The 18389-nt window shown below is 48.6% G+C and overlaps 1 protein-coding gene across 3 annotated transcripts in view; it reads right to left on the reverse strand.

The window, feature by feature from the left end:
- Positions 1-18389, reverse strand: part of Rin3 (Ras and Rab interactor 3) — a 119780-nt gene that overhangs the window by 69123 nt on the left and 32268 nt on the right. For all 3 annotated transcript variants that reach the window (XM_074067288.1, XM_074067286.1, XM_074067287.1), the window contains exons 2-3: positions 16067-16271; positions 2857-2974 (exon numbers count right to left, since the gene is read on the reverse strand). In XM_074067288.1, coding sequence (XP_073923389.1) covers positions 2857-2974; positions 16067-16216 — 268 coding nt within the window. In that variant the 5' untranslated portion in view covers positions 16217-16271. The remainder of the gene's footprint in view (positions 1-2856; positions 2975-16066; positions 16272-18389) is intronic.

Here is an 18389-nt window from a genome sequence, read left to right on the forward strand (position 1 = left end):
GCAAGAACCGTGGAAAGTAAGCCCTTTCCATCCCTGAATGTCCTGCTCTGTCCCTTGGGTTTGACAAAGCCTCTTTATTGGACCAAACTTTCCTCAGGCTCCTGGACTTTCTCCTAGGCTCCACTGTGCACTTTCTTATAAAATCCAGTTTTAGCAAGAACTGGGCTAAGTCAGTGTAGCAAGAACCCCCACCCTCTCTATCTTATTTCCCTCAATATTGACTCTCTCACCACCACCAGCCCCCAGGTGGTGTCTGATCACCCAGCCTGCCTTCAGCAAGAATCCTGTTAAGTCAGTTTAGCCAGAATTGCTCCTTATCCTCTTAGCTTCCTCTGAGGTATTTTCCATTCACTGACCCTACCCTGTGCCTTGGCTATAAATTCCCACTTGCCTATACTGCATGCAGAATTGGGCCAGCTCTATACTGAGGTCTCTCTTCCCTTGTTGCAGTGGTTCTGAATAAAATCTGTTATTATCCCTATAACCACTGCCCAGCTCTTATTTTTAATTTGCAAGGCTCCTAATTCATGAGACATGATATCAGATACGATGTCCTAGCTTCCAGAGGCTGAGTTGTATTTAGGATGCAGAAATGTAGACATTATGACCCTGAAGGTTGGGGTGGGGTGGTGGAAACAGTGCAGGGCACAGGAGAAGAGCAGAACCCCAGACAAGCTACAGCACCCCAGTTCTCCTTGACCTTCTCCAAGGAGCCTTGGGTCCTCTGCCCTTGAGTGACACTCCCCACTTAGCCTCCTGGGGTGAACACCATTCCCGCTCTCAGCCACCTTCCAATCTGGCATTGAAATTCATGGGCACAGTTGGCTTCAGGTTTCAAAAGGACTATAGGTAACTATGTGTCTGGAAGCCTGGTCCCAGAAAGCCTTGTTGCTCTCAGTAAGAGGTGGGATGACACCCATCACCCCCTCCCTGTCCATAAGTACATGGGCTGCTGATCATCACTCCTGGGAGGCCAAGAGCACACCCAGGCTCTGTGTGACCACAGGGAAACCTGCAGAGAATACCTTCTGTTGGCCAGATGAAAAAGGACTCAGGTCTTTGGAGAAGAGTACACATTCAAACAACCCTCTTCTGCAATCATCAGGAAATACTGTGTACTCAGTCTGGGAAAACTATAATACTTCTTTCTCTTTTTTTAGAACTCCATTTTCTTTGCCACCCTTTCCCTCTCCATGGAACTTTACATTTAAGTTGGCTATATAAATAGATAACCTGTCTCCAGTCCCATGCCTAGTGAGCAGAATCCAGGCTGTCTGCTTTTTTCCTGGGGATGCTGTTGGACTACATTTCCCAGTCTCCCTTGCAAGTAGGTGGGGTCATGTCACTGAGTTCTAGCCAATGGAATATGGGCACAGGAGACACATCCTTCTAGGTAGTGGCAGGAAGACCTACTCACAAGCCTCCTCCATGTTCCTCTGTTGGCTTGGACACAGCCCTAAGAAACTGGAGGTCACATGCGGAAGGTGGCAAAGCTTTTGTCAGCTGGGTCCCTGATGGAGGAGGAACCTTGCATGTGAGTGGAAGCTAGCTTCTTCCGGGATTAAGCCATTATTTGTTGTAGGATCTCGCTGTTCTTCTCTGTGTCCATGCTCCCATGACATGCCTCTCCATCTGACAGTCACCCTACATTGTTACTTGTCATTGTCTCCTCCCTCCACTTGGAGTACACTGAGAGATGGCACTGTTTGCTCCTGCCAAAAGTGCACACTTCACAACCACATACCACAATGTGAACAGGTGAGATGTGTTTTGCCCATGCTGTGTGGCCTAAGTCTCTGTGGAAAGACCCTTCCCTACAGGAGAGGAAACCTGTTCTGGTTTTACATTGTAGAAAATTAACCTTTGATTGGACTAATACACCTTTTGGACTCGGTCCAAAAGCTCCTTCCTCTTGGACACCTTTTGGGCCCTGCCACCTCCATGTTCCTTGCCAAGATTCCCTTTTCAAAAACACCTGCCACATTGCAGAGCAGGTGATGTTTGTCTCTCCTGCCCCAGCATGGGCCCCACTGTCTCACCCAACTGGAGACCCTCCAGGCTAGGACCTCTACCATATTCATCTGTGTGAGTCCTAGTGTCAGCACCCATAGTTCTTGAGAAACAAGTGGCTGAGAATATCTAAGAGGATGTCAGCAGTCCATGGGTTCTTCGAACAGTCTTCTGGGATCTTAGTACCTGGCATGTACACACTTGGCCCATGGGAGGAGAGGGAGACTAGTTCAATGGCTGAGCCCAAAGGCCCAGAAAGGCTCACATATGAAAATGTTACCAGTACAAACCTACCCTGCAAGGGGGACCCCAAAAGAGGGGTCCACTGAGGCCTCTGTCAGCTCTGCCAACTCTGGGCACTCACAGCATATTTGCCTATCAAAGTGCTTGACCATTTGACCCTTGAAAAAACACTGTGATACAAGCAGGACAAGTGACTACCATGTCCATTTGACAGAAGAGAAAACTGAGGGTCAGAGGGCTAAGTGACTTGTCCCAGGCCATGGTTTGAGATATCACTAGTATCACTAGAACCTTAGAGCATGAACATTTTATTTCTGCTCCTTTTCTTCCCTTTCCCCAGTATACTATAACTGAGCTAACAAGAAGAAACTTCACAGTGGCATGGGAAAATGAAGCCAACAAGCTGTGATGAGGGTAAGCAGAATTAACCCTGACTTCTGAGTGATAAGCTGAGTCCAGAACAAGGCTGGCCAAGTAACACCAACAGGCTGAAAGATTTTTGCCCTTCTAATTTTAAACACGGCGGGTACAGAGAGAGGCTGTGGTTAGCAGAGGCTGCTGCTGCTGAAGCGGGCGGGAGGAGGGAGAAGGAGGAGGTCTTACTTGATTTCTCTTCTTTGATGGTGTACTCCAGCACCTTTGAAGAACTGTCCTTTAGGGAAGGGAAGTGGACACACAGCACCAGGTGCTTCAAGTTGCTGTCTCGGCGGACCAGGAACATCTGAAACAAGAAAAGGGCAGCTCGGTGAATCAGAGATTTGGGTGGAGACTGAAAGGACAATGGTGAGGTGGATGTCACTCAGAAGGTTCCTGAAATAAGGTGGAGATGGTCAAGCTTCCTACAGGACAATGGGGCTCTGCCCCAGGAGCCATGTGGACCTGGCCCACATCGAAAGACTCCTTGAGTCTTGACTTCTCATTTGCTCACTGAGTTTATCAACCAAGACAATGTTTTTCACAGGGGGTTGTAAACAGAGACTGTGGGGCTGGGACAGGAAATGTTAACTGCTCTGTCCTCCCAATTACTCCCTTGTGTGAGTTTTGTTATTTGCAGGTGAGGAAACTGAGGCACTCTGACCATCACAGGCCTTCTCCCTCAGGCTGGTGTGATAGTAATGGAGGTCGTGCCTGGAAGGCTGGGCCCACACAACCTCACTTGGGAGGGTTGGCCTGGCCAGTGTCGCCCAGTTACGAGGAGTAGAACTGAAATTGAGCCTCAGGTCCTGGTGTTGAACTTGGACCTTCAAGTTGGTCTTCCAAGTTCTGCTCCACGACACTTCTGGTGTGGAGTCCTTCTGTTCTTACAGAATGACACCTGCCTCTGGGCTTGAAGATAAGTCTGCGTTCTAGTGAGGGAGCACCACTAGCCAAGGTCGGTCAGGGGCCAGTGTGTTTACAGACTCTGCAGCTTGGAAGCTTCTGCCCAGGTAATAGTTCTGCTCCAAGAGGTCTTCAGAGGCAGTGGCCTCCCCAGGGCAATCCCAGGGAGGGACCTCTCCCTGCCTGTCACAAACACTTGTTTTACAATGCTCTCTTCAGTCTCAGCTGATCTAACCCAAGCCCTCCTTCCTTATGATTTGGAATGTCCCCAGCCTCCTGGGGCGTGGCTGCCCAGGGACCAAAAGGGCTTGGTCAGTGTATCCCCCTCCCTCCACCCTGAAGTCTGAGCCTCCCTTGCTCAGGCCTCAGGAGGCTGGCTGGAGTTTGCAAGACCAGGGGTGTGGCCAAATAGCTGAGGTCAGGAAGGGTGCAGGACCACTGGGACATCCCTAGGAGTGGGGATGTGGTTCCAAATGTGCCAAGCTCTGGCGGAGCATGTCCTGTTAGCTCCAAATTCTGCTGCCATAGCTTCTAGTTACTAATGATATACGCCAGTATTATTATGACTGTTAATGCAATATTGCTAAGGATATCACTCTTACTGCTTTGTATCAGATGACATATCACCTCCCTGGTGCACTGGAGCCCATGCTCCCACTTGGTTCTCTTGTTCGATCTATTGGGAATGCTGTTATCCCTACTTTATAGATGAGGAACTGAGGCAGAGAGGGGCAAAGAATGCTCTAGATCACAGAGGAGAAAGTGCTGGGGGTGGATTTGCACTCAGGCCCATGGACTCCAGAGCCTGTACTCTCAAGTCCCCCTTCCTTGCCATTCTCTTCAAGTCTTGCTCTTCATGAGTATGCATGGCCCTTCAGGTGTGGTGACACAGTGAGTCCATTAGTCACTGGGCCGAGGTGGGAAAGGAGGCTAGCAGCTGCTCTCCACATGCAGGGCAGGGTGGAGAGAGCATGAGAACCAGGAATAGGCAGAGGGAACCAGGAAGGGAGCTGCAGACTGGCCCTCTTCCACGTCCTCCCACCCCCTCAGAAGCTTCCACCACCATGTTGCCCTAGGCATTAACTTGAACTTGAATGGCCCCAGAAACATGTCTTTCAAAGAAAAGAGCTTGCTTTGCCTCTTCTTCAGTGGTTCAAGGTCAAGCTGCCTCTATGGGAGCCAGTAGTGTGAGAGGCACTGTGTGTGAGTGACTGTGTGGTGTAATAAAACACAGCTGGTTTTTGTCCCGGATTTCTGGCACACAGCTTCAAAACCCTGGGAATTTCCCAAGAGGTAGGGCAGGTCACTATTCAAAAGGATCCCCTTCTGACTGTGCCTGAGATTATGCTAACTCTTAGTGACTCTTGGGGACCCAACATTTCAAGGCAGGGGCTGGCCTGATAGACCAAGTGTAGGACCATTTAGCCCCACCCCAGATGTCAGGCCACGTGAAAGACATGAAACCTCAATAAAATCTCTGGCCTGGGAGCCCAGGGGGGCACTTCCTGGTTGGTGACACACTCCACAGAGAGAGAGATGCACCTGGCTTCTCAGGGGAGTGGACACAGGGGCTCTGTACCCTACCCACCCTAGACCTTGCCCCATGTGCCTCTTCCATTTGGAGGTTCCTGAGCTATATCCTTAATAATGAAACTGTCATTATAATTATAATGCTTTAGTGAGTTCTGTGAGATGTTCTATCAAACCTGAACAGGGGTATGAGAACCCCCAAATTTGTACCCGTGCTGGACAGAAGTGTGGGTAGCACGGGGAACTTGCCCTTTAATTGGGGAGAGGAAGATCTGTGGTAACTCCAGGTAGAGTCCACATTGAATTGCTGGACACCCAATTAGTGTTGGGCAATTGACCCAAGGTCATAGGTGTTTATGTGTGTGTGTGGAGAGAGAGAGAGAGAGAGAGAGAGAGAGCGAGAATCCAGAATCCTAAACTTCCCCAAAGGCCCAAGTGTTAAAGGCTTGTTCCCCAGAGTGGTACTGTTGGGAGGTGGAGGAACCTGTAAGGGGAGGGACCTAGTGGAGGTTTTCAGGTCACAGGGGCATGCCTTTGAAGAGGATCATGGGACATTGCCCTTTCTTCTTCCTCTCTTTTGTATCCTGGCCTTGAAGTTAGTGGCTTTGTTCTATCACACTCCAGCCATAATGTGCCACCACAGGCCCAAAGTAATGGGGCTAACTGATTGTGGACTGAATCTGCCAAACCTGTGAGGCTCTCAGGCGTTTGTTATAACGACAGAAAAATAATACTGTGCGTGTCTGCAAGTGTGTGACAGTTGAGTGGGGAGTGCGCAAGAGTGAGTGTGTGTGCGCAAGAGTGAGTGTGGGTGCGCAATGCATTAGCTCTTTGGTGCCCCATGGTCTCCCTCTGAGCAGGACATGGGAGGAGAGGCCAGAGCTCGAGCCAGACATGCACCTGGGAAGGCCAACAAAGTCAACTTTGATGCTTGACCCTAAGCCAGGGCAGGAGCAGGGCTGGTGCCCTCCTGAACTAAAACCAAAATCTGTTTTTGCTGGGACAGTGTGCCCTTTGCAAGTGGCTCATGCGTGGGGGACATATGCCCAGGACACCACTAGAAGCTCAGACACATGGTGGAGCTGCCCTGCCCGTCTGTATGGGTCAGGAATGGCAAGGGCAGTGTTTTCTAAACGATGGGTCACCACCCATTATTGTCAATGCCACCAGCAATTATTTTCCAAAATAAAATAGAAGAGAATAACATAGTCCACCCTTGCTTATCGTAAGGGCCACAATTGCAAAATGGACTGTATTTTCACCTTGCTGATGGTCACTTTCTTCCTTCTGGATTTTGTCCCCTGCATCGATCTCTCCCCTGGCAACAAGCCTGGCAAATCATAGTTGCCAGCCTCCCTTGATGGGCTCTGTGATCTACTTGGCTCTTTCACATTGGGCACATACCTATTTCCAGACTTTTACACTTTGCTCAGACATAGATCCAGCTCTCCATCCTTACCTTGTAGGGAGAAGGAGGCAGACAGGAACCTTGAGGCAGAGGCTCCTCCTTCAAGGCATGACCTTCATTTATTCTTAGCTCTGGGTCAGCCCTCAGCAGCCAATATTGGCTCTGTGACCCTGACAATTGTGCGGCTTCCCTGAGACTCAGTGTTCTGAGCTGTGAATGAGGACAGCACCCACTGCCACCCAGCAAGAGGTCCTGGGGATATGTCACCAAGTGGGTCCTTCTAAGAACTAATTCTCCATTCACCCAGCCCCTCCCCTCATCTGAGCTTCATTTTCTGCTTCCCAGTCTCAGCTCTGTCTAGAATGGCCTCCAGGTGTTTGTTGTGAAAAAGAACCAGAGAGATTTCCTCCAGCAGGAGTTGGGAAGACAAAAACATACAGGCCAGGGCAGAAGGAGGCAAGTACCACATAATAAACCCAAGTGTGGGTGGACTGGTCAATGGTCAGCTGGCAGTTAAACCCACACTACCATCTGTGCTCTGTGCCAAGGTTCTGTGCCACTCAGTCCTCATCGGGGCCCTGTGGTAGGTCCCTATGATGGATAAGGACTCAGGACACAAAGGCCACATGGAGAGCTGGTATAGAAGCAGCACTCAGACCAGGCAATGCCACCACACCATGTGGCATCTCACTTGTCTCTGGCCATCCAGCCTACATTACCTACTTGTTGGAGGTCGAGGGTCAACAGCAGTGGAAAGTTCCCAGGCTGGACTCTGCAGGTCCCCAGGTCTGAACACCTGCCACCAGTACTTGCTTTGTGACCACAAAGCCCTCACATGACTCTTCTCTTCAGCCTGGACTAATACACAGGGCTTGTACCTGAAAGCCATGATAAGGGGGTGAGAGTCCAGAGGTATGGTGGGGAGGGGAGGGAGTCTGAATTTGGCCTGGTGAGAGGTGTCCTGTGACACTTTGGTCCAGGGGTGGAGGGTGAGGGCACTGCTGACAGGTGCCCATTGTGGGTTGAGTCTGGCTCAGTGGTCCACAGTAGCCACCTGGGATAGGAGGGTCTGTTCTGTTTCTCTCTGGGGAGGTCCAGAAGCTGGGCTACATGCTGAGGGACATTCACAGAGAGCATCTCAAATGCCACATCACTGTGCAGCAGGGATCCCTGAAGAGCACCCTAGATTGTGGTAAATCCTTGTGCACAACCATGGCAGAGCTCAGCCCAAGTCAGTGCCAGGCAGACCATCCAAGCAAGTCATTTGCACCCCCACCTCGGGTCATCAGGTGAGTGCTAGCTATGTCAGCACCAAGGTGTGTGTAGGTGAATCCAGAGGCTCTTTCTCCATACCCCAGAGGCTCCATGTGCAAATTCTCCAGCCCCCTTTTCTTCTCCTTCTGCCCCCTGCAGCCAGCTGTTTACAGATGCTAACTGTTCACAAATGTGGGGCAACACAATTGCAGCCCCAACACTTACTGGATGCAGGTCCCCAAGCAAGTTAGAGTAAACTCCTGGTATCTGCGAGTATATGACTTCAAGGACACAAAACCATGCCTGCTCAGAATTCAGAGTTCTGAACTGTTCTGCGGTGCTTGATTCATGTTTTCCATAACGCCCCCAACTCCCACTAAAGACACACCGCCTTTCAACAGATCTCAGATTTTCACTTTATCACTTCAACTAAGCATATTCTCTTTTACCTTGCTTTTTGGGCACCATCTGCTTTTTGGGAGGCAGACATTCACAAAATGAAGGGCAGAGTCTCTCTCTCTCTCTCTCACACACACACACACACACACACACACACACACACTCAGCAGGTCACACAATGATTTAAACACAACCAATGATGACATGGGACTGGAGAGCTTCTTCACATCCACTGAGCTGCAGAATGTGCAGACAGGAATGAAATCTTTTTATTTTTGAAATTTCTTTTGATTTTTTTTTAACCATGGTTGGTCAAAATCACATGAAGTAAATCCCCAAATGAGGCGGGCTTGGTGGACTTTCACTTCCTCATCTGAGCATGCATAGCAACATCTATCATTTGTGAGAACTGCTGCTAATGAGCTCAAAATGCCCGGCACGGACTAGGCACCTAATAACAGTAGCCTGCTACCTTCTACTGAGCACTAGACCATGTGCTAAGAGCTTCAAATGCATAATCTCACTTAAGATAAGCAATAATTGTCAGTACAATTATTAGGACACTTGAAACTGGACCAAAAGGAGAAACAAGAAAAATGACTCAAAGATCGCCCACTTACATGGTAGATTATAATGGCCAGTCTTGACTGCTCCTCCCTGAAGAGGTGGGGTTTATTTCCCACCCTTGGAAGTATGACCTTCGAACTAACATTGACCAGAAGAACACAACCAATGGATACTGAGAACTCCTGACTCTTGGCCTCAAGAACACAGTCATCATTTGGATGGTGGCTGTCATGTGAAATCTGAGCTGGCCTGCTGGAGTCATGTGGCCCAGTCCACAGGTGGCCCCTGATACCTCAGACCTCCCAGCTTCTGCCAAGCTGCCAGTTGGTGGTAGCTGCGTGGCTGATAGGGAGACCAGCAGAAGAACCGCTCAGCTCAACCCAGCCCAGACTGCTGACCCACAGAACAGTGAGCAAGTGAAAATGGGACTGTGTTAGCCACAAGTGTCTGGGTGGCTTACTATGTGTCAGTAGCTAATGACATAGCCATAGGACATATGGACAGGGCCTCAGCCTCATCATAAATTGAGGCAATCCAGAGGCTGGAACAGTCAGACTGGGATCCCCTCCCTGTCCGCCTCGGCCACAGTGGGTTTTGGAAAGACCAATGATAGAATTTGCTCCTGCAGGGAATTCACACAGCCATTCCCCACCCCACCCCCCCAACAAATACATAAAAACCCAAAACGAAATACACTATAAATGGTTCTGTTCTTATGATCCATTTTTAGCTCACACAATCTAGAGCTGTCTGCGTTTCCACTTTTTGTTATTTTAGGGCTATTTTCCTGTCATGCCATTAGGGCAGGGACACAGTGGCTGTTTTTTCCAAATTTGCAAACTGCAAACAAGTCTGTGGAGGTGGGTGGCCCAATGGCCAGAGCCCATCCTGGACACAGCAGAGGACACATCTGCTGCAAAGGTCCTCATGTTCCTATCCTGACCCTAACAGAGCTGAGTGAGAAGAAGGATTCATTACCCAGTGTTTTCATTTTCACCTGGGAAAACTGAGGCTTACCCTTCCAGTCACTGACAATGTAGCCATAGCAGGTGTCCAGATGCATTTCCCAACACTGACTGCAGCTCAGAATCACCCAGGGGTTTTTAAACACACTGATGGCTTCTCTTATAGAAAGGCAAGAGGGATAGCCAGGCACCAGAGGCTCACGCCTGTAATCCTAGCTACTCAGGAGGCAGAGATCAGGAGGATCATGGTTCGAAACCAGCCCCAGGCAAATAGATAGTGAGACCCTATCTCGAAAAACTCCATCAGAGGAAAGGGCTGGTGGAGTGGCTCAGGTGGTAAGAGCAACAACAACAACAAAAAAAGGCAAGAGCTACAGATCCATGGGGGAGAACTGCTGGAGGAGAGATCCAGAGTCCACAGAACAGACCCACAGCACAACCGGGAAGGGGACATGGCATCCTGACTCACTGCTCAGGGTCCCTGTCACTGCCTAGCAGGTATGTTTGGGTAGAGAGATTTGATCGAAAACCAAAGCCATTCCAAATCAAAGAAATAAGCATTTCTAAGGACAAGGCTGAGACCCTGGGTTTTTTTGGTGGTGGGGGTGGTGGTGGTACCAGGGTTTTGAATTCAGAGCCTTGTACTTGCTAAGCAGGAGCCCTACTACTTGAGCCAGGCCTCCAGCCCTTTTTGTTAAAGTTATTTTTAAGGTAAGGTCTAAATTGTTGCCTGAACCACAATTCTCTCACCTCTGCCTCCCACCTACCTCAACTACAGCAGTACACCACAAGCTTATTGAAGGAGTAACATTTTTTTCCTGAGCTCGCCTCAGAGAGTGACCTCTGCCTCTGAGTAGCTGGGATTATAGTCGTGAGCCACCACACCCAGCCTGACACTGTATTGCTCAAGAGCTTCTGAAGGCAGTCAGTTGTTGACTCAAGTCAGGTAGCAATCACATTGCTCAAGACAGACCCCTTCCCCTCCAGAGCTGAGGGCTCACGCTGCAGAATGGAAGTCAGACCCTGGCCCCACAGGGTTGCTGGGAAGCTGATAGGTGGAGCTCAGCGCTGGGCTGACCTGCAACAATGGTGCCCTTTCCCCCTGGCCTCAGCATTGCAAACGGGCAAGGGAGGCCTCACCAAATGTTTCTGTCAAACTAATAACGAGTGGTTTAGTGTTCCTTGGGCTCACACTTGGGGATGGTGTTGGGCCATATGACACCTGCACACCTGGCAGAGCCCTCACCACCAAAGGCGAACACACAAGAGGTTCCCGTTAAGAACTACCTTTTGACCTAGAAGTAGTGGCACTCTAGTACACCTGACACACAGACCTGCTCTCTGTGACGGTTCATCTTGACTGTCAACTTGATTGCATTGCGAGACACCTAGGAGATTAGTACAACACACTCTGGCTGTGTCTGTGAGGGCATTTGCAGACAGCATAGATTGTGAGGACCCTGTCCTAATCAACAGATCAATCAATCCAAGAATGCATTCAAATTCAGAATAGAATGCAGATGGTGGGCCTGGAAGGAAGTGGTTGCTGGGCTGTGCTTTGAAGAGTGGCACTCCCCATTGCTCCCTGGCTGCCCTGAAGTGAGTGGCTTTTCTCCTCTAGGCCATTTTTTGTCACAGGTTAAAAAGCAGTGGAGCCAGCAGACCATGGATAAACCTGTGAAACCATGAGCCAAAATAAATATTTCCACCTTTAAGTTGTTTCTTGCAGGTATTTGTCACATAAATGAAAAGTCTGACTAACACAGTTTCTAAGATCCTTCTCCAGTAAAAGGAAGCAGAACTCCTTGGAGAAACGGCTGCTGGAGCAGAAAATACACAAGATAAGGCTGCCACATATTCTATTGCCAGAAAGGAAGGAAGTGATCCAACAAATGAACAAAGACACACTTGTGCACACACACATGTACACACACACACACACACACACACACACACAACGGGCTATGTCACAGGGGCTACCTGAAAGATTCAATGGCCAAGGTTGGAACAACGTGACCAGCAGAACAAAATACATCTGGATTGTAACCCAAAGTTCCAAATGAATTCCTGGATGAGAATCCATGATTCCATACTGATATAGATGACTGAATAAATAAATAGGTGTGGGGTAAGAGATAAACCTCTGGTGCAGAGAAATTCCAAATAACTTCTGTTGCTATCCAACCAGGAGGCAGAGTGGCTGGGCAGAGTGACTTCCTTCCAAGGAGGATAGTAGGAAAGAGTAATGATGAGGCAGAGAAACTCAAGGAGCACTAGCTCAGCAGGTGCCTGAGGTTGCCAAGGCCAGTCATTTGGACACTATGTGATAAGAATGGCACTTCGCCTCTGTGTCCTTCCTCCCAAACCCCTTAAGTCCAGCCTAACTGTCAGACAATTCCCAAGAGAAGGACTGCCCAACCATCCTCTTCAAAACCATCAAGGTCATGGAAAACAAAGGAAGCCTGAGCAACTGTCACGACCACGAGGACACCACAGAGACATGATGCAGTGCAATGTCCTGGATGGGATTCTGGAACAGAACATCAGGTAAAAACAGAGAAGACTGGAATAAAGTGTGGGTTTTGGTTAATTCTAGTGATTGGTTTGATGGTTGTGGCAGAACCAGTTGACCCACAACTATGGTCAACAGGAGAAACTTCAGTGTGCAAGGAACGCTCTGTGCTATGTTTGCAACTTTTCTGTAACTCTGAAATGATTCTAAAATTACAAAAAAACAAAACAAAACAAAGCAGAACCCAGCTTGAGTGCAAACCAAATGAAGGTGGCTTTTTTCATAGCCTTGTTGCTGGATACACACAAATTAAAAAATGGGCCACCATGTTCCCAGGTCCTTATCAGCGAAAAGACTGCTGGGAAGGGAGATGGGGACTGGTGAGGGAGGTGGGATGTGGTCAAGGCTACATAGACTTTGGGGCCTTGGGGGCTGGCACTGCCTCCCTCTGTGCCTCAAGGGGTGGACCCAGGAAGGTTCTGGGCGTCTCACAACATGGGGACCACCCATGGTGTCTGCATTTTTCAAAATGATGATGTCATCACATTGGTGGAATTTCAGACTGTTTTGTGGGAGTAATATTATGCAGCAAAGGGCTTCCCCTGCCTGCCTGCACATCATACCACAGTGACTCTACTCTTACGAGCTGTGTGACCTTAGGCAAATGAGTCCATACCTCTGTGCCTTCCTCCATTTCCTCATCTGGAAAGGAGAATGACTACGTCTACCTAACAGAAATCACTGCAAGGATCAAATAAAATTGTTCAAACAGCCATCAGAGTCTGTGAAAGTACATCTGTCATGTTGACACAATAACAAAATAGCCCAACAATGCTTTTCTCAGAACTTATGCCCGTCATTAATCAACACAACTGTACTTGCATAGAACCAATTCACATCTTCCTGCACACCTTAAGCCCTCCCTAGATCATTTGTAATACTGAATATGCAAACTCAACAGTTGCTACACTGTCTTGCTGGGGGATAAAGTTATTCAGTACAGACACAATTTCTCCCCTCACATTTTCCATTTGTGGTTGGTGGAATCTGCGGGTGTGGAACCAGTATATGGAGGCCAATTTTTTCCTGCTGCTCTCCAGTGGAAGGCTGTGCTCTGGCCTAGCTAGGAGCAGATTCCAATCTCAGCCCTGCAACTCAGTATCTCTGTGACCTTGGCAGTAACCTCACTCCCAGGGGTTGTAGCCCTTGGTGGCCTGCCCATGGCCCTGACCTCTTTCCAGCAGGCTCCAGCCCACTTCCAGCTCCCCATCTCTTTGTCCTGGGGCTGTTTCTGGCAGGAGTTGCTTTCACCCCAGGCACAGAGACAGGGCTGGAAAATGAATCCTCACACCCCACAGTCTTTACCTCACCATGGTCATGAGTTGGTGAACAAGACACAGCTTTCTGGCTCTTAAGTGGGGAAGTACAACCTTGGCTTATGTGGCTCCCACAGCGCCCAGCAGGATTCAGCTCCAATTGTCCATTTTAACTCCCTGCCCCCTTTTTTCCCTGTTGGTGCTTCCTGGGGTTACTTGCCCAAAAAACCAGCCAGTCTGAAATGCTTGCCTCGGAGTCTGCTTCTAGGGAAATCCAAACTAAGGAACACCTCTTGGCCTCAATCTCACCACTTGTGAAATAGGTACAATAGCTGAGCCCACCAACAGGATTATTACAAAATAACCATAGTCAGGAACTGGCTATAACAAGTGTCACAACACAACTACTAAGCCATTTTCAGTTGTGCTTATTTTACACTTTTTGAAGAGAGGGCTACATTTTTTCTGATTTTCTTTTTCAGTGCTGCGGATGGAACCCAGGGCATTGAGCACACAAAGCATGTGCTCTATCTCTGAGCACCACCCTGAGTCCCAGGAGTGTACATTTTGACCAGGTGGCCACAACTTACACCCACCCACCTTGTCCTAGAAACTCACATGTGTTCTCCTGGGACATCCCTCACTGGTCCAGTCCTTCCTCCACTCCCCCAACCCAGAGAGAAACCCAGGCAAAGAAAAGTCCAGAAAGTGGCCTTCCCTTGGTCATCCAAGACCTGCTTCTTGGGCATGTTTTTCAGCTGCATCCTTACAAGAAGCAGGGAAGTGAAGCTTCCCATTGAGTGGATGACCACCAGGGAATGCTGGGACACCTGCTGTTGGCTTATCGTCTGAGCCCTCACACCTTCAAACCTGGACACCCCTGATGGGAGGATAAACAGAGAGACTCCTTTTCTTTGGCTTTACTCCTCTGCCTCCTCCCCAGCCGCCCAGCTGCAGATACCCAGGCTGAGAGGGCAGGGTTGGCCAGGGCTGCTGCCTCACTCACATCCAAGGAGGCCTTGCCAGGTGGCTGCCTCCCCTGCTCTCGAAGGCCACTGCTGTCCCCCAGTCCCACATCCAGTTGCTGGCCTCTGTGGCCATGGAGGTTGGGACTTTCCTGGAGGCCCTGTGGGTTCCGTTCATTACAGTTCACAGGTACAACTGCCAACTCAATGGATTTTACCTCTTTTGGAGTGAACAAGTCCACTAACCAACTGGGCCTCACTCACCTATGATTGTGGGGTACTCCTAGACCCAGGGAAGCACCACACCATACTCAGGAGAGAACAGGTGAGAGGCAGAGGTCCATTGTGTCAAACAGACATGGTGTGCAATAGAACACAGGACCATCCAGACTGCCCAGGTTCAAATCCCAGCTGGGTCCCCTGGGGAGGTATCACAGCTGCCCCATCTGGGAAATGGGTGTTATAATGAAACCTCGCTCATAGGGCTGCGGGGGGGATATCTGGGCCCATTCAGGGACAGAACAAGGAAGAGCTTGGACTATAGCAATTGTGGAAAATGACTACAAAGATATACCACACGAAATGACTTCTGAGAGCAGAAGGTGGTGCCCGCAGCAGGAAGGGGAAGGGGACAGTCACTGCTGAAGGGGGTGGGCCTTTCTTTTGGGGTGATAGATACGTCATGGAACTAGATGGAGGTGGTGACTGTATAACACTGTGAATGTACAAAATGTCACTGAATTGTATACTTGGCTATTTTTAAGTGATACAAACTTCATTTTGATTTAAAAAAAAAAGCCTTCTGGGAAGTGGGTTTGATTACAATATGTGAAAAAGACCTTTACGAGACTTTGTGGAATTTTATTCACTTCTGTCCGGCTTGTTTTTAAAAAAATAATGAACATATATGTGCATCATTTTTATAATTAAACAAATTAAATGCTTTAAAAAAGGGGAGTAGCATTTAAGAGAAAATGGGAGAATGAGAGTACCATATGAGCTTTCATCAATATTCACCATCTGTCATCCACTTATGTGTCCATCCATCCATCCATCCATCCATCCATCTATCTCTATCTATCTATCTACTCACCCACCTGTCATTTCTCTTCATATGTACTAGGTAGCTACATTTCAAAGTGACAAAAGTGAGACGCAGAAAACTTAAGCCCAACTTTTGGCATCAAAGCCTGATACCAAAATATCTTTTGTCTCCATTACACTCCTTATCTTGGTTGGTAAAGTGAAGGGGCCTAAACTATGTTTGGTCTGACATTTTCTGGTCTCTGGTCACCTGGCTGAGCTCCCACAGCCAGAGAAGGCTGGTGAGGGCCTCCTGATAGCACCAGTCCTGCCTGTCAGGTGCCTGAATGCCCAGAGAGCATTCAGCCACCCATCCCTGCTCCCTAAGCAGAAACCAGTCTGCCATGGTCCCTGCCGCTGATGCAGGGGAAACACTGGAGCCAAATTGTGGATCAAGGCAAGAGAAGAAAGCAGACAGGTTGTGGTCCTCTGCATGGAGCACAAACTCCTGGCAGCTGGCGTGCCAGTCTGGGAGGTGGGGAAAGACCACTCACCCCAGCCGCCTCCCGCTGCAGAATCTTGTCCACCTCTGCCCGGCCCAACCCCAGCTGCAGCCACACGGTGCATGTTTTCACTAGCTTCTCCAGGACACTGATGCCACGGTGCGGGATGCGGTTCTTCAGGGTAGATGGTAGAAGCCCCATGCCATTTTTCTCCTCTTCTTCCTCACCCTCTCCTTTGCCAACATCTGGAATAGGACTGAGAAACAGAATCAAATGATCAGCGGCCTGGAAAAGGTGTGCAGCAAAGGGGGTTAAATTCAATAGTGCTTACATCTATGTCGCCAGAGCCCTCTGTGGAACTGCAAAATGAACGGATGTGGTCTCCACCTTACTTTGTGGAGCTCCATAAAGTGAGTGAGACACATACAGAAACAGCCATTCATACCACCAGGAAGGAATAAATACAACAGGAGAACACAGGTGGCATTTGAGTAGAGCCCCAAAGACCACTTTTAAAACTTTCAAACTTAGAGCCAGGTACTGTTGGCTTGTGCCTGTGAGGATCACAGTTTGAAGCCAGCCAAAGCAAATAGTTCTCAAAACCCTATCTTGAAAATACTCAACACAAAATAGGGCTGGTGGAGTGGCTCAAGTGATAGAGTGCTTGTCTAGCAAGTGTGAGGCCCTGAGTTCAAGCCTCAGTACCATCAAAATAAATAAATAAATAAATAAATAAATAAATAAATAAATAAATAAATAAATAAATAAAATAAAAACTTCTAATTGCAAAGTAACTTACCGGTACTGAAATGCACACATACCAGTGTACAACCGAGTCTATACCTGCCTAACTACCACCCAGATCGAGAGAGACCTGTGCCATCCAGTGCCACAGCTGCTTAACACATGTGGTTATTGGGCTCTTGAAAGTGGCTAGTCCAGATATACACTGGATTTGGAAGACTTAGTATCAAGAAAAGAACATAAAGTAGTTTATTAATAGTGCTCTATATTGATTACATATTGAAACAATATTTTACATATGTTCAGTGAAGTGACATATTATTTTATTTCTTTTTTTCTTTTGCTGTACTGGGGTACCTTGAGCCACTCTGCCAGCCCTTTTTTTTTTGATAGGGTCTCATGAACTATTTGCCCAGGCTGGATTTGAACTGTGATCCTCCTGATCTCTGCCTCCCAAGTAGCTAGAATTACAGGCGTGAGCCCCTGATGCCCAGCTGAAGTAACGTATTATTAAAATTAATTTCACTTGCTGCTTTTACTTTTTTTTTACTTTTCTAATATGGATACTAGAAAATTTTTAATTAGGGCTGCTGGAGTGGCTCGTTTGTCTAGCAAGAGTTTAAGCCCTGAGTTCAAACCCTGGTACTGCGCCCCCCAATTTTTTTTTTTAAATTACTATGTGGCTTCCATTATGTCTGTTTGACAGCACTGACATAGAGCATTTCTAGAAAGTTCTTTTCTGCCCCTCCCAGTCAACACGCTACACGCCCCCCCCCCAACATAAGGATATGTTACATCAAGATGGGGGAAGGAGGAAGATCGCAGACCCAAGAAACAGCAAAACTGAACTACTATCCATCCCTGTGGCCACCCAGTCCTCTCCCTCCCTCCTAGCACATGCAGGCTGGCATTGATTCCAGGAAAGGTGGAGCCACATCTTGGTGGCTGGAATCCCCAGTTGGGCTGTGAGTCATTTGTATTCTACCTGTGAAACTAAGTCCCATGGAATCCCCAAGCTGGAAACCTTAGTCAGAGCAGGGCATTTATAAACCAGAAAGGATTTCAGTTGCTCTGTTCAGTAGTGACAGTGACAGGGCTGGCATTCCTTCCAGAAGCTTAAGGTCATTTGCTACAAGGACCAGCTTGGGGAGGATAAGGGACAGTGAGGCTCCTCATTGAAGGATACAGGAAAGAGGATTCACTCCTGGTGGAGGGGCACAGAGGGCAGCTGGACCTTGAAACCTGATGAGGGGACAGCACTTCCCACAGGGGAGGGAGGAGCCAGGAAATGCTGGGTCCAGCTAATATCCAGCTGTGTCCTGTTAAGCTGTGGTTTTGCAGAGACCTGACAGGAAGGTATGGTGGGTGGGAGATTGGATGTGTGAAGATCAGTGTGAGGTCATCTGCAGGACATGATAAAATTCCCTCCCCATGAGTAAGATGGGGCCTGTGGATGCAATGCATGTGGATCTGCCTTCTGGTTCACAGCCTGAGGCCCATGCAGAAGAAAGAGCTGGGTCACTAGGAAACCAGGAAAGAGTAGGAATGTGGGCAAGGTGGGGGACGGTAGCCCCATGGACCATGGGAAGTCTCATCTGGGGCTCAAGACTGGCAGCCCAGCATCTCCTCT

The sequence above is a fragment of the Castor canadensis genome, chromosome 3 (genome assembly GCF_047511655.1).
Source record: "Castor canadensis chromosome 3, mCasCan1.hap1v2, whole genome shotgun sequence".
In the NCBI taxonomy this organism is placed as follows: Eukaryota; Metazoa; Chordata; class Mammalia; order Rodentia; family Castoridae; genus Castor; species Castor canadensis.